General features: G+C 40.6%; 3 protein-coding genes across 3 annotated transcripts; all 3 read right to left on the minus strand.

Moving 5' to 3' along the window:
• Positions 1-1,576: 1,576 nt before the first annotated feature.
• On the minus strand, positions 1,577-3,868 carry gnpda1 (glucosamine-6-phosphate deaminase 1). The gene is made up of 7 exons (XM_080035327.1): positions 3,786-3,868; positions 3,328-3,455; positions 3,099-3,200; positions 2,815-2,997; positions 2,491-2,675; positions 2,191-2,365; positions 1,577-1,872 (listed from the first exon to the last, which is right to left on the minus strand). Exons 2-7 carry the CDS (start codon positions 3,449-3,451, stop codon positions 1,811-1,813), a joined length of 831 nt encoding a protein of 276 aa, XP_079891453.1. The 5' UTR covers positions 3,452-3,455; positions 3,786-3,868; the 3' UTR covers positions 1,577-1,810.
• A 1,141-nt stretch (positions 3,869-5,009) lies between these two features.
• Positions 5,010-16,304, minus strand: hspa4b (heat shock protein 4b). The gene is made up of 19 exons (XM_080035228.1): positions 16,022-16,304; positions 15,036-15,093; positions 14,718-14,858; positions 13,653-13,775; positions 12,195-12,294; positions 11,212-11,345; positions 10,874-11,118; positions 10,508-10,584; positions 10,239-10,390; positions 9,981-10,087; positions 9,717-9,850; positions 8,959-9,143; positions 8,747-8,842; positions 7,053-7,208; positions 6,819-6,944; positions 6,587-6,694; positions 6,338-6,457; positions 6,035-6,196; positions 5,010-5,591 (listed from the first exon to the last, which is right to left on the minus strand). Exons 1-19 carry the CDS (start codon positions 16,126-16,128, stop codon positions 5,385-5,387), a joined length of 2,538 nt encoding a protein of 845 aa, XP_079891354.1. The 5' UTR covers positions 16,129-16,304; the 3' UTR covers positions 5,010-5,384.
• Positions 16,305-16,997: 693 nt separating this feature from the next.
• Positions 16,998-19,123, minus strand: uqcrq (ubiquinol-cytochrome c reductase, complex III subunit VII). Its single transcript, XM_080035758.1, has 3 exons — positions 19,091-19,123; positions 17,935-18,101; positions 16,998-17,179 (listed from the first exon to the last, which is right to left on the minus strand). The coding sequence occupies exons 2-3, from the start codon at positions 18,086-18,088 to the stop codon at positions 17,085-17,087; spliced, it is 249 nt and encodes an 82-aa protein (XP_079891884.1). The 5' UTR covers positions 18,089-18,101; positions 19,091-19,123; the 3' UTR covers positions 16,998-17,084.
• Positions 19,124-19,837: the final 714 nt, after the last annotated feature.

Below are 19,837 nucleotides of genomic sequence, written 5' to 3' on the forward strand. Positions count from 1 at the left end.
TGTACCAAAGTAACCTTTCAGTTTCAGCAATTGCTGTCATGTTGGGTGAATTGCTGTGGTGTATTAGGCTACACTTCCGGGCCACTGTACATATTATTTATTATTCTTTCGGACAATTCCACACAATACACAATTTTCTCTTTCATATATTCATACATCTTACTTTGTGTTGTCCGAAGGGTGACGGAAGAAGCCAAAGGCTTATCAGGTCCCGCCCCCATTTTCACCAGATTCGGATTTAGATACACAGATACACAGTTATTGTTTCAGAAAATTTAAAATAAAACAAACAATAAAAAAATAAAAATAAAACAAACAGACGCATGTTGAAAACACACGGTCAATGGCATTTAGAGACCAACTTAGCAGTTCTCAGCTCAGTTCAGTTTGTCTGTGACAATGCAAAGTGTGAAGTGGCCTTGTATGTGTCCTGTTCAATTTCTTATCTGGTAGTCCAAACACATCTGCAAAAGTATTCAAAAACATACAAGTCTGTCTGCTGGCCTCTATTATTCGTTACAATATTGTTATGATAGTGACATTCACATTGTGCTCAGCTTATTAGTCTGTAATTTTCAATAATTTTTTAAACATAATTTGTTTTGAAATTGCGCAAACTGCAACTCCCTTTGACATCTTCATCAAGTTCATTCCACAGCTTAATACCCTTTACAGAAATCGAAAAGGATCCAAGTGTGGTCCGTATATTTTTCTCAGTGAATTTTCCTTTTCTTCTTAAATCATGCGAAACTCCTCTTTCTTCAAACATTACTTGTAAACTGTTAGGAAGGCTTTTTTTTGAAGCCTTGTAAATAATTTGTCCGGTGTGGTAATTTACCACATCACGTAATTTGAGAATTCTACCTTCAATAAAGAAGTTATTGGTGTGTGCCCTGTAATTGGCTTATTGCTTTTTTTTTAAGAATCTCCAAGGGGTGCAATTTCCCTTTGTAAGTGTTTCCCCACACCTCGGCACAGTAATGCAGATGTGGAGAAACCAAACTCCAGTATAATGTTAGTAAAGCTTTAAAACCTCTAATGAGGCTTTAAGTGGTCTTTAGATCTCAATCAGGAGTTTGAGAAACCAGCAAAAGGAGAGAATATACTGGACTTTAAATTGCCAGTTGATTAGAGAATCATTATAGAATGCTAATCTTGCCCCATGCTGGATGCTTTATGTGTGTTTATTTTAGCCTTTTATGTCCTAGAGGTCAGAGATAACTTTTTAAGGAGATTGTTTGGAAATTCCTGAACAATGTCAGAAATAATATTTTCTTCTGGAAAGTAGTGGTGTATGAGTATAGTTACTGTATGTGCTTGAAAAAGTAGAAGAAAAGCATTACATTACACCACTAGCAACGAGGGCTGTGTCCATTTATTTTAAGCATATGCTACAATGAAATGGCCCTTCATATAATATTGAAAGGGCAATTTGTCCATTCTTTCCAGAACAAAAATGTACAGCAAAACTCACAAGGAGCACATGAAAGCCACATCAGTTGTTCTGTATTGCTGTGACAAGAGGAACAGGCTGACTAGCTCTGCACTATGCCCAATACACAAAGACACAGAGATATACAAATTAAATTCACTTTATTCAAAAGATCAAACGAGAAGCAAAGAGCTGCTTGAACAATCACATACAAAAAGGAAATGACCAGTCTGCAAAATAGCAGCACCTGATTATTAGGTAAGGTTAACACCAAGCGCTGCTCGATGTCCACCTATGTATCTCCACCAGAAGATAAGACCTGGAGTGTTTATTAGTGAGAAATGCATCATGACTCCATAAAGTCTGGAAAAGATCTCCTCAGTTCTTCATTGGCCCTGAGGGAAGTGGATCCACCAGCTTGTTGTGTACATGCATCATCCCTGAAGAAAGAGCAAGTCTCAGCATGTTTTGTATGATTCATGTCTGTTTTGCATATATTTTCTGCTTAAAAGGTGGAGTCAGCGATTCTGGAGAATGCTAGTTAACAAAATTAAAAAAATTGAGTCCGTACTGTGTGCGCGCTGGAAAAAAAAATCCAGTTACAAAGCCATAGCTCTTTAACTGGGTATGTAAACAAACGGGGCCACATTATATTAACACTGGATTTTTTTGTTCAGCACACACACAGTACGGACAGGTAGCGGATCATTCTTCAGAATGTTGACTTTTATTACTGTAGCTTTGTGAGTTCATCTCACCTTTGAAGTACTTTACAGTTTTGACCCGCAGCTCCATGGTGGCGTCTTCGTCGCATACGAAAACGGTCTGTCGGTGCTGCTGGAAGGCAGACACTGTCCACATGTGATTCACACCTTCCTCTATAGCTTTGTACAAAGCAAAGGCCTTGTGTGCTCCAGTGATGAGGATCATGACCTGAGGAGAAAGTGACAATGTGACATGTGGCCTGAGCAAGAAAAACTTACAATTGGTCTTTCGTGATGCGTCAGGATGTCAAAAAAATAAAAAATAAAAAGACAGAGAGTTAACATTCATCTAACCTCCTTTGCGTCCATGACAGTGCCCACTCCCACAGTCAGAGCCATGGTGGGCACCTTTGAGAGATCCCCATCAAAGAACCGGGCATTAGCCACAATAGTGTCTCTTGCCAATGTCTTCACCCTAGTCCTGGAAACCAGGCTTGAACCAGGCTCATTGAAGGCAATGTGGCCATCTGGACCAATACCTGACAGGACAGAAGGAGTGGTTTGAATTTTACTGCCGCTTCAACAATAACAGCCAAAATGACAAGATACCAGAATGCACAAATTAAACATAAAGTGATTGTGTAGTCATATCCATTATGAGTACTATGACCTCCTGACCTCCAACAAAGAGCTCGATCCCCCCAGCTGCTGTTATCTTGTCCTCAAAGGCTTGGCACTCTGCCTGCAGGTCAGGAGCGTTGCCATCTAAGATGTGGGTGTTCTCTGCTTTTATGTCGATGTGCTTGAAGAAGTTGTTCCACATGAAGGAGTGGTAGCTCTCTGGGTGAGCTCTGGGAAGCCCTGTATGGGATTTTCTTATTTTTTTACCACAGCTTGGGGAAAAAAATCACTCAATGTGCTAACCATTTCATACGAGGGGAGACAGAAGGATGGACACTTACCCACATATTCATCCATGTTGAATGTTTTCACATACTGGAACGAGATTTCTCCATTCTTGTAGTACTCGATCAGTTTCTTGTAACAACCGAGGGGAGTGCTTCCTGTAAAAAGGCAAAAGCAGAGGTGGAGACACAGTATCTTTCTTTCTTATTTTATCACTTAACTTTTCACTTTGTTTTACACTTTGTAAATCAGTATCATAATAATCACAGGGCGTTGCCAGCTTACCTGTGGGTAGCCCTATGGTGAAACATCTGTCCGGGCCAGGTTTGAACAGTAAAATCTTGTTTCTGATGTACTTTGCAGCCCACTCACTTGCCAGTTCATAGTCATTTAGGATGATCAGCTTCATCGTCCTGCATGCACACGCACAGACAGACAGGCAGACAGACAGGCAGACAGACAGACACACGCGCACACAAACACACACAAAGGAAGATCAGCCTCGAAGTAAATATGCACATGTACACACCTAAATCAGACTTTAGACTCAACACGAAAACTATATCATCTGACAGCAATAAAATGAAATCACTGTTCATGCACGAGGGTTAACAAACAAGCTAATAAAAAGACTGACAACTTTAACGAAACCGTATAGTGTGACCATAACTTTCACTTAATTGATTATTGTCCTAACGACACACAAAATCAAATAAGTTATCGCATATGTTCCTGTAGCCTACCTCGGAGGAGCTGTAGCTTTCTTATACGCTCAGCAGACAGGATCTGGATGGATCATGTGATCCCTGCTCCGCTCCAAACAGCGTTCAGCGCGGAGGTGACGTCTGCTCCGCTCGTGCTGGCTCCCATCGGCTCGTGATAACAGGAAGCTCAGCGGCAAAACATCGAAAAAATGAAAGCAGTTTTTTGGTGGTTTTAAATTGTTACATTTAAAGACCAGTTAAATACACCCATAAGACCATTCTGTTTGCAATTCAAGACCAGACCTGTTAACATATTGGTAAAAGAAAAAAGAAAATATGAACGAAATAAGATATTAGGCCCAAGAAAAAAATGGGAGTCCACTTATTAGCCTACCTGCAATGTAAATTAATTTATTCACATTTTATTTTTATTTTTTTGTAGGCCTATTTTGGTTTGGATCAGTAGGCCTATTTCCCAAACCACACTTAAAAGCGACAAAAACAAAGAGTCAAAATAAAATAAAACCATTTTTTAGGACCTGTCAGGAAAAAAAATAAAGTTTTTTCACGACAATTTAATGTCCAAAAAAATCTCATTGTTGGATTTTAAGACTTTTCAAGATGCGGAAACCCTGAAGCACGAAGTAAAGGGATGTTCCCTTTTATAATAGGTCCTGGATGTTCCTCAGGGCGAATTTGTGCATTTCTACCGTGGCCAAACACGGTTCAAGTCTGTAGTTCGTTTGACCAGTATGGTGGCCCAGTTGATCCATAAGTCATCACCGAATTTGGATTGTGTACCTCTGTACTCTTCCTCCAGACCTCGATTTCCAAATGAAATGGAATTTGATAATACAAAATAAATTATAGAAATAATTCATGCATAATAAAATCCCCGACAAATATTTTATTGAATTAACATACTTTTAGAAGGTCGACAGTTCTGTATTATATTTTTTCTGTATAACACATTTGTTAATGTAGCTATTCAATTTAAATGCTCTGTAAACTTTACATTTTGAGTACATATGCTGTATCTCTAAAATAAAACACTTTTATGTTTAGTTTTTTGACTATTAAGATTAACATGTTAGATCTTAAGAAGATAGTTTCAGAATCAGTCATTTAAAAACATTCTTAATGTGTTTAACAGTTGAATGATGACTTTACCTGTGTCTTCAATGGTAGCTGCTTTCCTACTTAGCTAAACAGAACCAATAGTGTTATAAAGGGGTGTCTTTGACCAAATGAAGAGGCCACAAGTGATTTTCATTAACTTTATTAAAACCATATTGTGACACAGACCAGAACACGTACAGAGCACACAACAGAAATAAATACCATCATGTGTACAGCGCTCATTGTCAAACAGGCTTATTGCGGCTGGCATTTGATTTTTTTTAATAGATTTTTTTTGTCATCCAGAAAGAGAGAGGGCATGCTATGACACCAGAGAGATACCACCAGGAGCTGGGGGCTCAGTGTGCTAAATCACCCTGCCTTGCTTTTTGACTGTGGGAGTGCAGTTCCAGAAACACTTTACCTGCTCTGATTATACACCCAGGCTGCATCTCTTATCTGAAGCAACCAGCTCCTGTGAAGCTTTGCTTTGGGGGGCGAGGGAAGCATTAGGTTGCTTTAATCAAGGTCCATTTCGGGCTTGTTTTCTGTGGATTCTGAGGTGGGGTTGCCCTTGGCGTCAGTCGTTGCCTTGTCGGCGCTCTCTTCCTGGGGCTTCTCCTGCCCGTTGACCGGCCCGTTCTGCTCTTCGGATTTGTCCTCCTTGGGGAGCTCCACCTTGGGCTTGGGCTTGGTCACAATGGGATTGCACACGGCGAAAAGCTCCTGGAAAATGGCACAAAGAAGAAAATGTTTAAGAAGTGATACAGCTGTGTGGGGGATCTACTATATGGCCCAGGCCTGATATATATTTGCAATATAAAGTAAGATATCAGATTAATGTGATGAGCTTTTGAAGTTAATTTACAACAACTTAGAGCAATTTCATGTTTGTAACTCCAAAGTAGCAATGTTTTCATTTTGACAAGTGTGATACCCAGAAATACATCAATGTGAATTTAATAATATTTTTCTGGGGGTGCTTTTTTTGGCTTATGCACAATCCCAATTCCAACAATGGCTGCAATTTGGATTTATTGAACACATCTAGCCATCACTAGCAAAATACATTTATTTAACTTGCATGGGATACTCCATATTAAAATGTCCGGCATTGTAGATATGTTACCAGTGTTTTTGGTAGTAGTGATGTTCTACTGAGTACTTACCCTTGTTTTCGCTTGAAGGTCTTTTACTTTGACGGAGGGATCCACTGCCAAGCTCTGTTTGCTTTGCTGGTTCATGGCACTGTTCATCCAGATCATGGCGTCGTTGGTCAGTTTGTCTACTTTGTTGACATCAGCCTCATCTAAATGGTCATACATCTCCTCCTGGAAATCAAAGGGTGGTAACAAATGATTGGTAATGTTTAGTTTTTATTTTGCACAAAGATGACGAGGATTCACCTTGATGAATGGTATTGTAATGTAATGATAAAATGCCAAAAAAGTGTTATCTTTTATTTTTTTTACCTTCATTTTGTATGCCTCTACAAATTTCATGTACTGCTGGATTTGTTTTCCCATCTCATCAAATGCTTTGGGTCTCTCCTCAGACTCTGCATACCTCTCCTGGATGGGCTGGCCCAGTTTCTGTAGCGAACACAGTGTACCGAAAGTTAGTCAGTTTAGAAAAAAAAATAAAAAATTATCTAAATGTCAACCAATCAATCAATGAGTATGGGGAGAAAAGAAACAAGCAATAAATATAGCAGTAATTACCTTTAACTCTGTCAGTTTGTCAATGTACACCTGTTTGGGTTGGTCCTCTCCATCTTCATACAGCCAGTTCTCACAATCCTCCAGTTTTAATGACAAAACATCTCGGTCCTAAAATTACAAATTAAAAAAAAGCCATGTCACAATTTGTAAAAGGGAAGCCAAGTGTGTCATAAAAAGCTATTTTGGTCACAACTCTTTCTTGGCAGAGAGTGAGAAGGGACGGTTGACTCACAGCTTCACTGACAAACTTCTCATACAGCCCGTGTAGTTTGTCCCTCATGTCGTACACATACTCTTCCACGTAATTCTTGGCGTCATTCCTCTCCTTCTCCAGCTTGTCCTGCATGATCATCTTACCCTGAGGGGAAAACACACAGCAACGGTTACAGCCAATCACAAGCAATTCAAGATAATGGGTGGAATAAGTAATGTATGTATGTGTGTGATGGCTTCAACATTCACTCACCTCATTTTCTACAAAAAGGTTGAGCATGTCCAATGCTAGCTGCCACTGCGGACTGTTTTCAATCGGAAGCTCCAGCAGTTTTGTCTTGACTTTGGGCTTTTTGGCTGATGGCGGCTGGTCGGTCTTCTTCTCGCCTTTGCCCTCCTCTGTGTTGGTCTGAAAGGAGAAAGTGGGACAAGGTTAAAAATGTCACTCCAAATGAATTAAGACATGCTATCACTTACTGGTTTATGAAAACATCTAATACAACAGATTTGTATTAAACCAGGGGTCGGCAACCTTTTCTACTCAAAGAGCTATTTGGGACCGCCTCCCAATAAAAAGAAAGCACTCGGAGCTACAACCCATTTTGACATCATATATATGTGTATATATATATATACATATAACCTGTATGCTATGTACAAAAAACTATACTATGTTGCATTTAACCTATGGTTTTCTCGCCTGCGCATCGACCCAGTGTGCCAACGGTGGCGCAAAGTGTCCATTCCCCCATAGGGCGATCCCCTAACCCTCACGAGAGGGGTGCCGCTGGGCAGAGCAACGTCACACATCTCAGTGTTCACGGATGCATCTCTGTCGGGCTGGGGAGGAACCTGCGAGTCTCACGTAGTGGGCGGCGCTTGGCCTGCCCCCGTGACCATGCATATAAACGCATTGGAGTTTATCACTGTGTGGAAAGTAATCCAACACTTTGCCCCAATGTTAACAAATCAACATGTAATGATTCGCACGGACAACAAGGCGACAGCAGCATACATCAATCGCCAAGGGGGCGTGCGCTCAGCGCAGCAGCTGAGCATAGCGAGACGTTATGCTGGACGCACACACACTTGCTCTCCATCAGAGCAGTGTACATCCCCGGTGTCCTAAACAGAGGGGCAGACATAATGTCGAGTGGGGGGCCAGGAGACTGGACTCTGCACCACGATCTGATCAATCAGATATGGAGCGAGTTCGGGAAGGCGGAAGTCGACCTATTCTCCACACGGGAGAACACACAGTGCGCGCTGTGGTTCTCTCTCAGCGCGAAGGACAATCCTCCGCTCGGGGTGGATGCGTTCGCTCACAGACCGTGGCCGAACACACTCCTGTACGCTTTCCCACCCGTCCCTCTGAAGTCTTGGACCGAGTCCAAGAGGAGCGGCTCTTGGACTCGGTCTCAAGCACCGCAACGCACGAGTGCGCCGTGGTTCCCCTGTCTCCAGCAACTGCTCTCGGGGCCGCGATAAAAATATTAAAAACTTTTTATTTAAATGTTACAAGTTTACCATAATCTTCAAATTCAGAATTATATTTTAAAATGAACAAAGTCACAGGGAGCCACAACAGAAGGATGAAAGAGCCACACGTGGCTCCGGAGCCATGGGTTGCCGACCCCTGTATTAAACCAATCGTTGGGAAACATATGTTTGTGTTTACACACTTTAAATCAAAGAGCTTCTGATTCAAAGCTACAATGGTTAACTTTTTCATATGAATGAATGTCGGTTACATTCAAGGCTTCGCCAAACGAGTTCACAAAGGTGATTAAGCTTATCAGCTCCACAAAACTCTGTATTTCTTAGTATGGCAACGTTTAAAAACTAGTGTCGCTAGTAATGGAGAGACTCAGGGCTATTGTACTGTATCTCCTTGTAAAGAAATTCTAATAAATAACATCTTTGTTACATGGAAATTGAGCATCTCACCTCCATCTCTTCACTCTGGCCCGGGGACTTCTCTTCTGGTTCTTTCTGACCTTCTCCCTGACCCTGCTGCTCGTCCTGATCCGTCTGCATCTTGTTCTGCAGAGGAGGAGGAAGAAATAAACCCAACGTGTTTTTTTAAAAATTTGTCTCAAAACAGACTTAGAAGTCATACACATATACTGATCTGATAGAAGTTGAATTGGCTAAAGTACCTCTCCTTCTTTCTCATTGGTCTGTTCCGTCTCCATGGGTTCCTCTGACTCGTCACACTTCAGCACCTCGACCAGGGAGGCGCTGGCCACGCTGAAGATACCGTGGATGTTCACCCGTACCTTGACCTTCACCTTGGAGCTCTCCCCAGACGCCTGAGGGACAACCTTCTGGATCATGAACTGACCTGGAAGAAGAAGGAGAAAAAAGAAAGTTATAACAGAAACGGTTGTAAAAAAAAAAGAAATAGGCACAACAGCTTTAAAGCCCCTGTTAACACAAATCCACAAAATCCCTCTGAATATGTCATTTGGGGAGTTAGTTGCATGATAATAAGCACCTGAAAAGAGCTAGGCATATTTATCAATCAAAAAAACAAATATTGTCATGTAAGTGTGATAAACTTTACAGAAATTCAGTATGGATGAGGCGGGCTATGCTCTGGTTCTGACTACACCATAAGTATTTTAAACCAATCATGGCAGTTCTCTGTCCGAACATAAAAACAATGACTGTTGCCATGTTGCCTTGTTTTTTGTTTTGCAAAAGAATATTGAGACACCCAACTTTGATATCATATATTGATTTTTAGAGCAGGATTCCAGAGGCTTTAAGGCCCCTCCTGATGCTTTTAGTGAGGTCAGTAAATTGCTCATGTTTAAAATCAACCCAGATAAATTAATCAGGAGTTAAAGACCCCGCACCAAAAGCCAGGAGTCTTTTAACCCAGAGATTGCTCTTTGAATATTAAGGTGCTTACCAATGGCGGGATCAGGGTAGGGCAACTCATTAGGGCAATTATAGTAGGCCTCCAGAGAAAAGGGCTCTCTCCGGTAGAAGGTCAGCACTTTTGAGAAAGGTGCTTGGTGGTTCCTGGGAAACACCTCGCAATCGCTGCAAACAAATGATTATATCAGAAATAATTATTATAAATCAATAATAGAGAGACCAGACACAGAAGGGAAATCTAAAGAAATAATAAATATGATCAAAAACGTTTTTAAATTCTTTATTCTTTATTTACCTCAATCCCTCCTCTGCAGCAGAATGCCACTTCAAGGAGATGGGATACGGAGTAACGTCTGTGATGGAGAATTCACGCACTTTGAAAGCGGGTGACAGAATCGCACACTGTGGAGACACAACCGTTGTTTTCAATAAAATTTCAATAAGGAAATGTTAAATCTACCAACAAAAAAACTAAACAGAAAGTACTCCTTCCACATTATTCAACAGATGCTTTTTCAAGCGATGACGTGGCAATCTTGTGCAGCGGATGTACCTGCAGTGCACAGCCTCTGGCCACTGCTTCGTCAGCATTCAGTGTGGTGCTCAGTTCCTTCCCGAAGAATTTGCTGATTCTCTCTTTGGCGGCGGGGATCCTGGAAGCTCCACCCACTATCTCCACTGCATAGATGTCTTCCCTCTTCAGTTCTGACGGGACACAGGACAGCTTTATCAGACTGATACAACTTGCACACATTATGTTCTTTAAAAACAGAGTTTATATTAAAGGACAGGTCAGCAGAGTGAAGTCAGCTCGGTACTCACTGGTTTGCTCCAGCAGACTCTGCAGTGGAGCCTCAACGCGGGCCAAAACATCAGCAGCCATCTCTTCAAACTTCGCCCTTGTGTAAGAGAAAAGGCAAAACATGATGTACGCTTTTTAAAAAAGCACATTAGAAAATATGAACCATGGACACTTAAAAAGGTGGAGTCAGCGCTTGTTGCCAAAATCACTTATTGTCAAAACCATTGAATATCAATGAATATCTTAGCTGTCCCATTTCTTTCAGCACTCACAGTAGTGACAGGTAGCGGATTGTGAGGAGATATTCACTGATTTTGACAACAAGCATTCTCCAGAATTGGTGACTCCACCTTTAAACCTAGAGATTATTTTTCTTGTTGACCTACCTGTTCATTTTCCCAGTCACGTCAATGTCATTCATGAAGCACTCGATGTTGAGCGGCAGGTCGGAGGAGTTGGCGCTCATCAGTTTCTTCAATTTATCACACTCCTGGTAGAGGCGGACCAGAGCCTTGGGCCTTGACCTGACATCCAGCTTGTACTTCTTGCCAAACTCCTCGCAGAAGTATGTCACCAGAACCTCGTCAAAGTCCTTTCCTCCCAACTCTGGGTCGCAGGCTGTGGCAAGGATCTGACAGAACATGGAGAAGACACATAAAGGAATGAAAACAAAGCCTCTAGAAGTGTGATAGAAAATGTAATGCATGTCGAGTCGTCTTCACACCTTGAGTTTGCCCTTGTTAAAGGCACACACTGATGTCTGGAATCCACAGTGGCCCAGGTCCACAAACACCACATTCCTGGCCTTCTCCTCTGGAGCGGGGAGATCCTGTTTATAGATACCATAGGCCAGCGCAACTGCAGGGGGGAAATCGATACATTATTAATTAAGTCAGCTTGTTAATTTTTTCCAAGAGTTTCCTGGCCTAGACAGGCAGTAGTAAAGTCATGCACACATATAAACACAGTGTACAAAAACATTTCATTAAAATAAAAAAACTATTATTGCAGCAAATATTTCTTGAAGTTAACTACAATCATAAATATAGGGGCAAAACATCTACAACCAGATACATTGAATGAATTATTTTCTTCCCTCCAGAAATTCAGCCTTTACATGCATATTAAGTTGAATCATTTTACCAATAGAAACATACATAATATAATTTTACATGTCCGATTTTTAGATGAACAAAAGAATGGGAACATTAGCGAGCACAGGGCTGTGACGAGCTGCTGACTGACAGCAAGCGAATGTTGAGCACTTTAGCGTGTGTAGAGAGGGTAACAGCCCTGTGTTTGCGTGTGCAGAAATGCATCCTCACAATGAGACCAGCTCATTTAGTTTCAGGGTTTTTTTTGTGACTTATATAACTGAAAGCAACAAAAGATCCAGAGACCAAAGATTGTGGGTCCCTGTACTATTTTGTCTGATGTAGGTCAAAAGGTAAAAAAAATAAAAAAAAGTAGCCCTAAGATAGCCTTGTAAAATAAGATATGCCAATGTTCAGGTCTATGTGTTGATAAAGAAAGAGATGTCAATCAAAATGCCAAGATATCTGTGCTTAGAAACACACTGGATCTTCATAGCCCCGAGAAGTGAGGAATTGAAGGCAGGTTTGGTGCATTTAATGACTAATGTTAGTCAATCATGCAACATGCACGTCCTTGCCCGAGCCCTACCCAATAAAGAAGTCTAGTACAGACCTGCAGTTGTTTCATTCATGAGCCTCAGGCAGTTGAGACCAGCGATCTGAGCAGCATCTACCACCGATCTCCTCTCAGCATCAGTGTAGTAGCAGGGAACCTGGTTACAACACAAGAGCAAATATACATTCCGTTTTTTAAACCCTTAGGCCATGTGCATTAACACAGGCGTTTTCGGTTAACTTTCTCAATCTAGACTGAAGAAAAGGACTTGAAGTATGCTGGGAATTCCTTGATAATAACAATAACCAGGGGCTAGCTTTTTTTCTCAAAAGCAATCTGAAAGGATTGAAAATGGGTTCTGAAATCCGATTGTCACTTAGGCAAAGCAAGTTTATTTATGTAGCACGTTTCCTACATGAAGGCTATTCAAAATGCTTTACATAAAACGTTTAAAAATAGAAGGGGAAGAACAGATGAATAAAAGAGGGAGAGAACGATTGAAAAACCATGGATGAATATGAGGATCACATCTTGGTTTTTAGATTTTGGATCAAACCTTCATTATGTGTTATTCAAAACGTTTGAGTAGGATTGGAGTGCCATTGATAAAAAAATAAAACATAAAAAAAAAAAAAAAATCCGAATTATCCAGAATAACCTCAAAAGGTACTACATGCTCAAAAACATGCTGAAAGTTTAACATGGGCCTGCCTTTGGCGAGGGGAGGAGGGCTCGATGTACACTGGTGGTAACTCGTCAATAAATGCAAATAACTTTGGCCTTGTCGAGAGAACCATCTGGCAGGGCTTTGAAGCTCAACTTGACATTCAAAAGACCCTTTTCTTTATTCATACCTTCTCACGGAGGCTTGTTACTGGTTGTGATCGTTGCAATATAAAAACGGAACTGTTCCACCGCTTCCTGATTTCCCAAAATACGGTGTGGGCCGAGGGTCATAATCACAGAATGCACGTGTCAATCGCCCGTCAAAAACATAAATGGTCTGAACAGGAATTTGCATTAACGCGTTAACTTTGACAGGCCTACAGAAAATTTCAAAAATATGTCTTATTTGACTTTTCATTTATAACTCTTTATTTATTACAATGAGACAATCATCATAGATGAACCAACAAAAGTAGTTTTATAACAATTCTCTCATTATACGTCACGTTATTATTAGAACAGTAAGTAGGCTACATTTGGGCATAATGTCCCTTTTTAAGCACTGGTATATCGGGTTTGTTAATCTTGAATTTAAAAAAATCTGGATAAGGGTGATTAAATCAAACGTTGCTTTGAAAGACCAATAAGAAAATACAATACAAACGATCATGGAGACCCAAAAAAGGGATTTCCTAATCTTATACATGACAAACTCAACGGGTCAAAGTGTAAGCAGGCCAGGCAACATAGGTGAAGACACATTTGTGGGAGGAGCATTACACTCTAACTACTACATATCGTGCCCCTCTACACACCATCAAAAGCTGCACAGCCACATGAAATACTTACAGACACGACACAGTCAGCCACCGGCTTCTTAAGTGCAGTCTCCGCAGTCTCCTTCATCTTGGTCAGCAGCATGGCGGTGACCTGCTCAGTGCTGAACACCTTCTCCTCCTCCATGTACATCACCTTTAGTAACAGACACATGAGTCAGACAAGAGAAGTTTAATACATTGTTGCTCTGAGTGATTTATACTTAAATTGAGTGTTCTGCACATTTAAGTGACCAAACTTTAATGGGCTGATAAAACATAGTTACACATGCTTCATTAAACCTCTAACTTTCAGCTACTAACGTCTTCCAGTCAGTCTCAAAAGAAACTCCTTACATCGAGGCTATAACTCAGCTCAGCCTCTGATATTTCACAACTTCTTCAGAAGCTATGACATGCGCTGCGTCATAGGTGCTGTAACCTTTGTTCATCTACAAGCTTTCAGTGCCTGTTGGAGTTCAACCCTTTCATTTCTTTTTAAACTCAATAAGCAGCAGACTGACAGAGCTGAATATCAAAATAATCCAAAAGTAAAGCTGATGAGGTTTTCCTTGGGCAAATAATGTTAATACACAGCCTAGGCTCTGTAAACAGGCATGTCGCTAGCTAGGCTGGGCCCATTCTGTTTACATACCAGTTTACAAAGCCTAAAGGCTGCGTATAAACATCGTATTTTTTTTCCAGCGCACACACAGAACGTACAGGTAGCGGTATGAGTGAGGAGACGTTCACAAATGCTCTCCAGAATCGTTGACTGAACCTTTAAGTATCATCTCCACCCTGATGACGAGTCACTGTGACATCAAACCATTTTTCATTACAAAACCTAAACATGCCTAACTGATTAAAGGCTTTTCCATTTGCACAGTCAGAGAGCGCCTTCGGGTTTCTTTCTCTACTCCGACCCACCGTGTATTTGTCTGGTTGTTAATATCCTTGGCGGTATGACCAAATGATAACTAGTATATATGTGCATCCTTACAGGTGTGTCATAGTGACTTTAACGAAGAATAAGGTCTTCAGAGCACTGGACAAAAGCTTAACAAGATAAATCTCATCCCCCTAGCTCTCCTCTCACCTTGATCCCAGTTGTTCCCGATGGCATTTGTGCAATGTCGTAGACCAGACTGTTTTTGAGGCGCTGGACATACGGGTCTGAGAAGGCCCTGCCATGAAACCGCTTGAACCCTTGGACTGTGTTCTTGCAGTTTGAGACGGTCTGTGGGGGGGATGGGGGAGAAAAAAAATTAAAACAACTGTCCATTAAGCAAAATTGTGCAGTGGCTGCTTGAGAGTGCACCCATGCATTGTATTGTCATCGGTCGTGCTCAAACACCGATCCCTGTCTTTAGTCATCCATTAATCCAGTGTCACACCACTTCCCATGAAAACATACCTGGCTTTTTGCAGCTGCACCGATTGATCGGTTCCGGGGTCCAAAAGAAACACATGCTCTAAGAAAACAGAAAACAACCAATTCAGCTGACTCGTCCACAACATTATCTATAATGTATTTACTATGGAACACTCCTCATTTAGACATTTGGTCTGTGGTCTCTGAAGAAGCAACTAAAGACCCTTCTTTATCAATTGGCTATCGTCTCAACTATAATGCCCTTGATTGTTCTTTAACACGTCATATTCAGAGGCCCCTGTTGCCAGTTTTGTTATCTTTTTAAATCACTTTTAAACACGTGACTTTACATATCTTGCAGTTGCTGTTATATATTTATATGGTTTAACTTATTTATTTATATATTTTAACCAAGGATTCTTTGGACATTGCATTTCTGTGAAAGGTGCTATTTTTAATACTCTTATTAATAATGTAGCTCATGCAACCAGTACGAAAATGGCAATTATATATAATATAATATAATGATGATCATTTGGCATACTATTGTATTAGGCTTTGCACGTTCACATACATTCATGTTTCGTTTCCTTCTAGGGCTGTGGGTGTGAAAATAAAAGTACAATGGATTGATGAAGCGGTTTTGACAGCCTCGACCGGCCTCCTCCCATCATGCGCCCATTCATGCCTGCTGTGAAATATATCCATCACCTGACCGTGCAGGTAAATTATTAGCCCTCAGATCATGCCGATGGTGTTTTTTTCATTTAGACACCACGGGAATATTTCCGTCATGTGAAGTAGTACCGGGATTTCTTTATACTAGCTTCAGCTAGCATTAGCTTTAGCAATCACATGCTGTTTCCTGTTGTGAAATGAGTTAGCATGCTAACTAGCTACGTGACGATTGTTAACTCTTCTCAAAATGATGGAGAGAATAAATGGGATTTACTCTCACTATGTTCCCTCTATCAACGCACAAAGCACAAAGCAAATGTCGCATACCATAACTGTATAATTGCACTTACGGTGTACATCGGTCGCTGTATTCATTAGCAACCGTTTCAATCCCTCCTGCTCGTGCTACTGCGACATAGCAGTTCAAGAAGCCGACGTCAAACCCGACAACTGACATATTTGCGAGTTTTCTGAGCCAAGTGCGGTAAATAAACGTTAGAGCGAGGGATACAGAGAGTGCTCCGAGTAAGAGCTGCAGCTACCGAGGATGTACAGTTAGCGGACGGTGTTCCACCCTTGTTCTCGTCCCATGAAGCTGGGTAGCAGCCTATGGTAGCAGCATGCGGTAATGCCGGTGGTGGACGCGTGAGAGAGCATACAGGAATTTTCTGTCCAACCGACCAATAGAGCGCGACTGCAGAGCCGGCTGTCTTGCGCCATCCAGAGGTGATAAAAGGGACTGCATCAGCAAGGGTTCAGTTAATGTACACATGAAACCTGCCATTACAATGTAGCCTACAAACAAAAGTCTATAATAAGTAATATTAAAATAAGATAGATAGGCTTAATAAAAAGCAAAAGCTTCACTAAAGAAAAATAAATTAGTAAAAGAAATCGTATTCAAATGTGTAATTGTGGCGCCCTACCAACTGAGCTAAGGGTGCCCCAGGATTAGGAATTCTGTGTGAATAAATGCAAATGCTAACCGCTAATCACTTGCCTTATAATGGTCTTAAAAGTGATTTGATTTGTTAAATCAAAACCTTTATCATTACAGTTTGCTTTCATTGTCAAACATCACCTTTATATATTAAATTTGTTATTCATCAGTTCACTATCTTTCATCTTTAAATATGTCAAATAAGAATGAAAAATGCAGATCACACTTTCCCAATTCCGAAGATGGTTGCTTCTTTATCTTCTTGTTTTGTTCAACCACACCTAAGCACCCAACATGAATCAATGTACAAAATATGAAACAGAAAATCAACAGAATGGAGATGCCGGTTGTTCTTAGCAGCTGAATAAAATCAATCAAGACTGAGATCACATAAATATTTGTCATCTTTATTGGTGAAACATACAGAGTTGGAGATAAGAACAGAGGGTAGCTTTCAGGAAGGCTTTAGGAGTTTATTCATCATTAGCAAAGTCAGCAGCAACCTTCCTCTTGCTCTGTGCATGGACACCGTTGCCCCAGGTGTAGGTCAGGTACATGATAGTCATAGCTGCAAAGAAACAACACAAAACAAATAAAACACCAGGACCGCTGCCATGGTTCATTTAATTAAGCTAGACTTTGGTGTGGACTTGAGTCAAAATCAATTGTTAAGTATCATACTATCATGTGAATACATTCTAAACACATATTATATTACATTAAATATGGTAAAAAGCAGTTTGATAATTGTCTTTGAAAGTCACAGTTACACAAAGTATTAAAAAAGGTGCTTTCTGTGGGCATGCACTTGCCGTGTGTCTTAGATTTCCCCTGTGGGACATATAAAGGAATGTCTTGTTTTATTTTAGGCATTGCTGCATCAAAAGTGTGCCTTTCCTTTTTGCCATCCACTGTGTCATTTAAATTACAACCGAGAGACTCGGGTAAGGGCAAACTACAGGCTCATCATATGATTTGGCTTCAGCCCAAGTCAACACCCAAACACTCATAGTAATGACCTCTGACGTGAGGTGAGGTTATAGATTGACAGGGAAAGGCAAGCAGCCAAAACTGGGATCCAAAGCAAACATTGCTCAGAGGTTGGAAACAGTCCATACTGACCAACATACATTGTGCCAGATTAAAAGACATTTAGGAGGGCAAATAAATCAGTCCCAGACTAATTTTCTCAGGACTGCTTTATGTATTTTAAAAACAACATAAATATGTTCTAGAAAAGCGATTGGAGACCGACCCTCCAAAATGAAATACTGGCAAATGATATGAATGCTGCCATGACTGTACAGGAATGAGAACACTCACGGGGGGCGACTTTGAAGAAGGAGGTGGTGATTCGTCTCCACGCGTTGGGGATTCCCTTGGAGAAGTAATTGGGGAATGCCCTCTGCTCAAAGGGAGAAATACTGTATGTGACCACATGCCTGATCTTGGCCAAGTTTCCAAAGTGGCGACCCATGTTGACCGAAGAGCTGTTCAGAAATGACAACAAGACATGTAGAAAGGTTAGCTTTGAAGAAAGAGGCTCAACTCATTTTACAGAAAAAAAAAAAAACAATAAGAGAACTGTGTGATTTTAGTATTTAATAACACCCTCTTATTTCGACCTTAACGATTCGGGCTAATAGACTGTTATAGACAGACACTAGAAATGTGCCTTGATTGGTGTGTTTTCATACACAAGTGACATGCAGCTGTAATTAGTTTAAGCAATGAATACATAATGTAGGCTGTATATACCAAGGTCTCTGATGGATGTGAACAATTAAGGATGCTATCCTGATATGTGTGATGTTAATATGAGAGGCACTTGTAGACTATTTAAAAAAAAAACAGATGCTACCAATAATTATATTGAGATTGTAAATTGCAACGCCAGGGGAACGTGTTATTCCTCTACCATTCCTGTGTTCTCTATATTTTCTTATCTTTTAACCTTTTATTTTTTACATTTATTTTATTGCACTTCTTATTTTTAAGCATTTTGCTCAGTTTTAAATATACTCTCCAAAGTTAATTTTACTCTCCGTGTCTTCGCATTATCAAGTATTTTGAAAGATTGATTAAAGACATTTCGATAACAATTGAGGCTACTTTTTTAGATCAATGCCAGCATACCAAAACGTAAATGAAATCAACTCTTGCATGGATAAACTATAAGGCAAAACTCTGAGAGGGACAGTCGGTTACACGAACTTTGAAACCACAAAATAAACCAAGATAAAAGAACCCAGGACAAGCTAGGCTAATTGTTAGCTCCACAGGCTAGCTGCTAAGGTACAAACAGTCCTTGAAACGCTTCCCTAAGCGGCGCGTTAAAGTGGTGGTTCGTCGAAAGGGGCCAAAAGTAAGTCACTACTGTTTCAGTTTAGTATATGTATCACTGACAAACGGAATACAAGGGACAAAACGCAAATAGAAGCGAAAAAGGACGTTGTTAAATTGTGACATTGAAGCTTACCGTGCTGCTGTTCCACAGTGTTTCCTAACAGAGTTCCGTTTCCCTTCTTTTTGGTTGACGCTTCGTTTGGCTCCTGACACGGCGCGCAGCACTGCCCCCTGTCGGAACGGAGTCTGGTCATGAGTCTGGTCCAAGTAAACGATGAATCAATCAGGTGTTATCATGGACCTATTATGGGTGTTATGTGGAGTTCTGCATGCCTGTCGAAAATGTCATCCACCTCTAAAAATGGGTCACTCAAATAATGCATGCACTGTAACTGTAGCCTACTGGAGATTGATGAATTCTATTGTTTTACCAGCACCCACTTCGAGTTATTTTGGTTCCCTAGTGTGAATAGCATACATTTAATAATGGTTTTATCGGCACATAGCCTACTTCATTTTTCCACATTAAAAAAAACAATAAAATACTATTTATCATCATTAATGAACCCGACAAAGAATAATGTAGTTTGCCTTAATCATCACTACAATACCTGCTAGTTTCATCTAGGTCTGCAGCTAAGGTTCATGTCATTTTGGCAGGCATGCAGAAGGCAACACCTTCTCCTTTTATTATTATGAATTTGCATTGATATGCCCAAAAATGAAATGTCAATTTCTGATGAAAATCAAGGATGCAGATTGCATAAAATCATATAAAAGTAATAGCCTAATCACCCATTGTGGTACTGAATTTGAACAGGTCCTATAAGTTCTCGGGTAGGCTATACGGTCTCTTTACCTGTAATACACCTGAGCTGAT

The sequence above is a fragment of the Ammodytes marinus genome (genome assembly GCF_949987685.1).
Source record: "Ammodytes marinus genome assembly, chromosome: 10".
In the NCBI taxonomy this organism is placed as follows: domain Eukaryota; kingdom Metazoa; phylum Chordata; class Actinopteri; order Uranoscopiformes; family Ammodytidae; genus Ammodytes; species Ammodytes marinus.

What these genes read in the sequence shown, in the direction of transcription:
- gnpda1 (XM_080035327.1), bottom strand. Translation starts at nt 3,451, where the DNA reads ATGAAGCTGATCATCCTAAATGACTATGAACTGGCAAGTGAGTGGGCT. An exon ending in CTGTCATGGACGCAAAGGAG is followed by an intron (nt 2,366 to 2,490) that starts GTTAGATGAATG and finishes CTTTCTCCTCAG; the next exon opens with GTCATGATCCTCATCACTGG. An exon ending in AACTGTAAAGTACTTCAAAG is followed by an intron (nt 1,873 to 2,190) that starts GTGAGATGAACT and finishes CTCTTTCTTCAG; the next exon opens with GGATGATGCATGTACACAAC.
- hspa4b (XM_080035228.1), bottom strand. Translation starts at nt 16,128, where the DNA reads ATGTCAGTTGTCGGGTTTGACGTCGGCTTCTTGAACTGCTATGTCGCA. An exon ending in CATGAATGAAACAACTGCAG is followed by an intron (nt 11,346 to 12,194) that starts GTCTGTACTAGA and finishes TCCCCCCTGCAG; the next exon opens with TTGCGCTGGCCTATGGTATC. An exon ending in TAGAGGCATACAAAATGAAG is followed by an intron (nt 6,197 to 6,337) that starts GTAAAAAAAATA and finishes TTTGATTTCCAG; the next exon opens with GAGGAGATGTATGACCATTT.
- uqcrq (XM_080035758.1), bottom strand. Translation starts at nt 18,088, where the DNA reads ATGGGTCGCCACTTTGGAAACTTGGCCAAGATCAGGCATGTGGTCACA. An exon ending in CTTCTTCAAAGTCGCCCCCC is followed by an intron (nt 17,180 to 17,934) that starts GTGAGTGTTCTC and finishes GTTTCTTTGCAG; the next exon opens with CTATGACTATCATGTACCTG.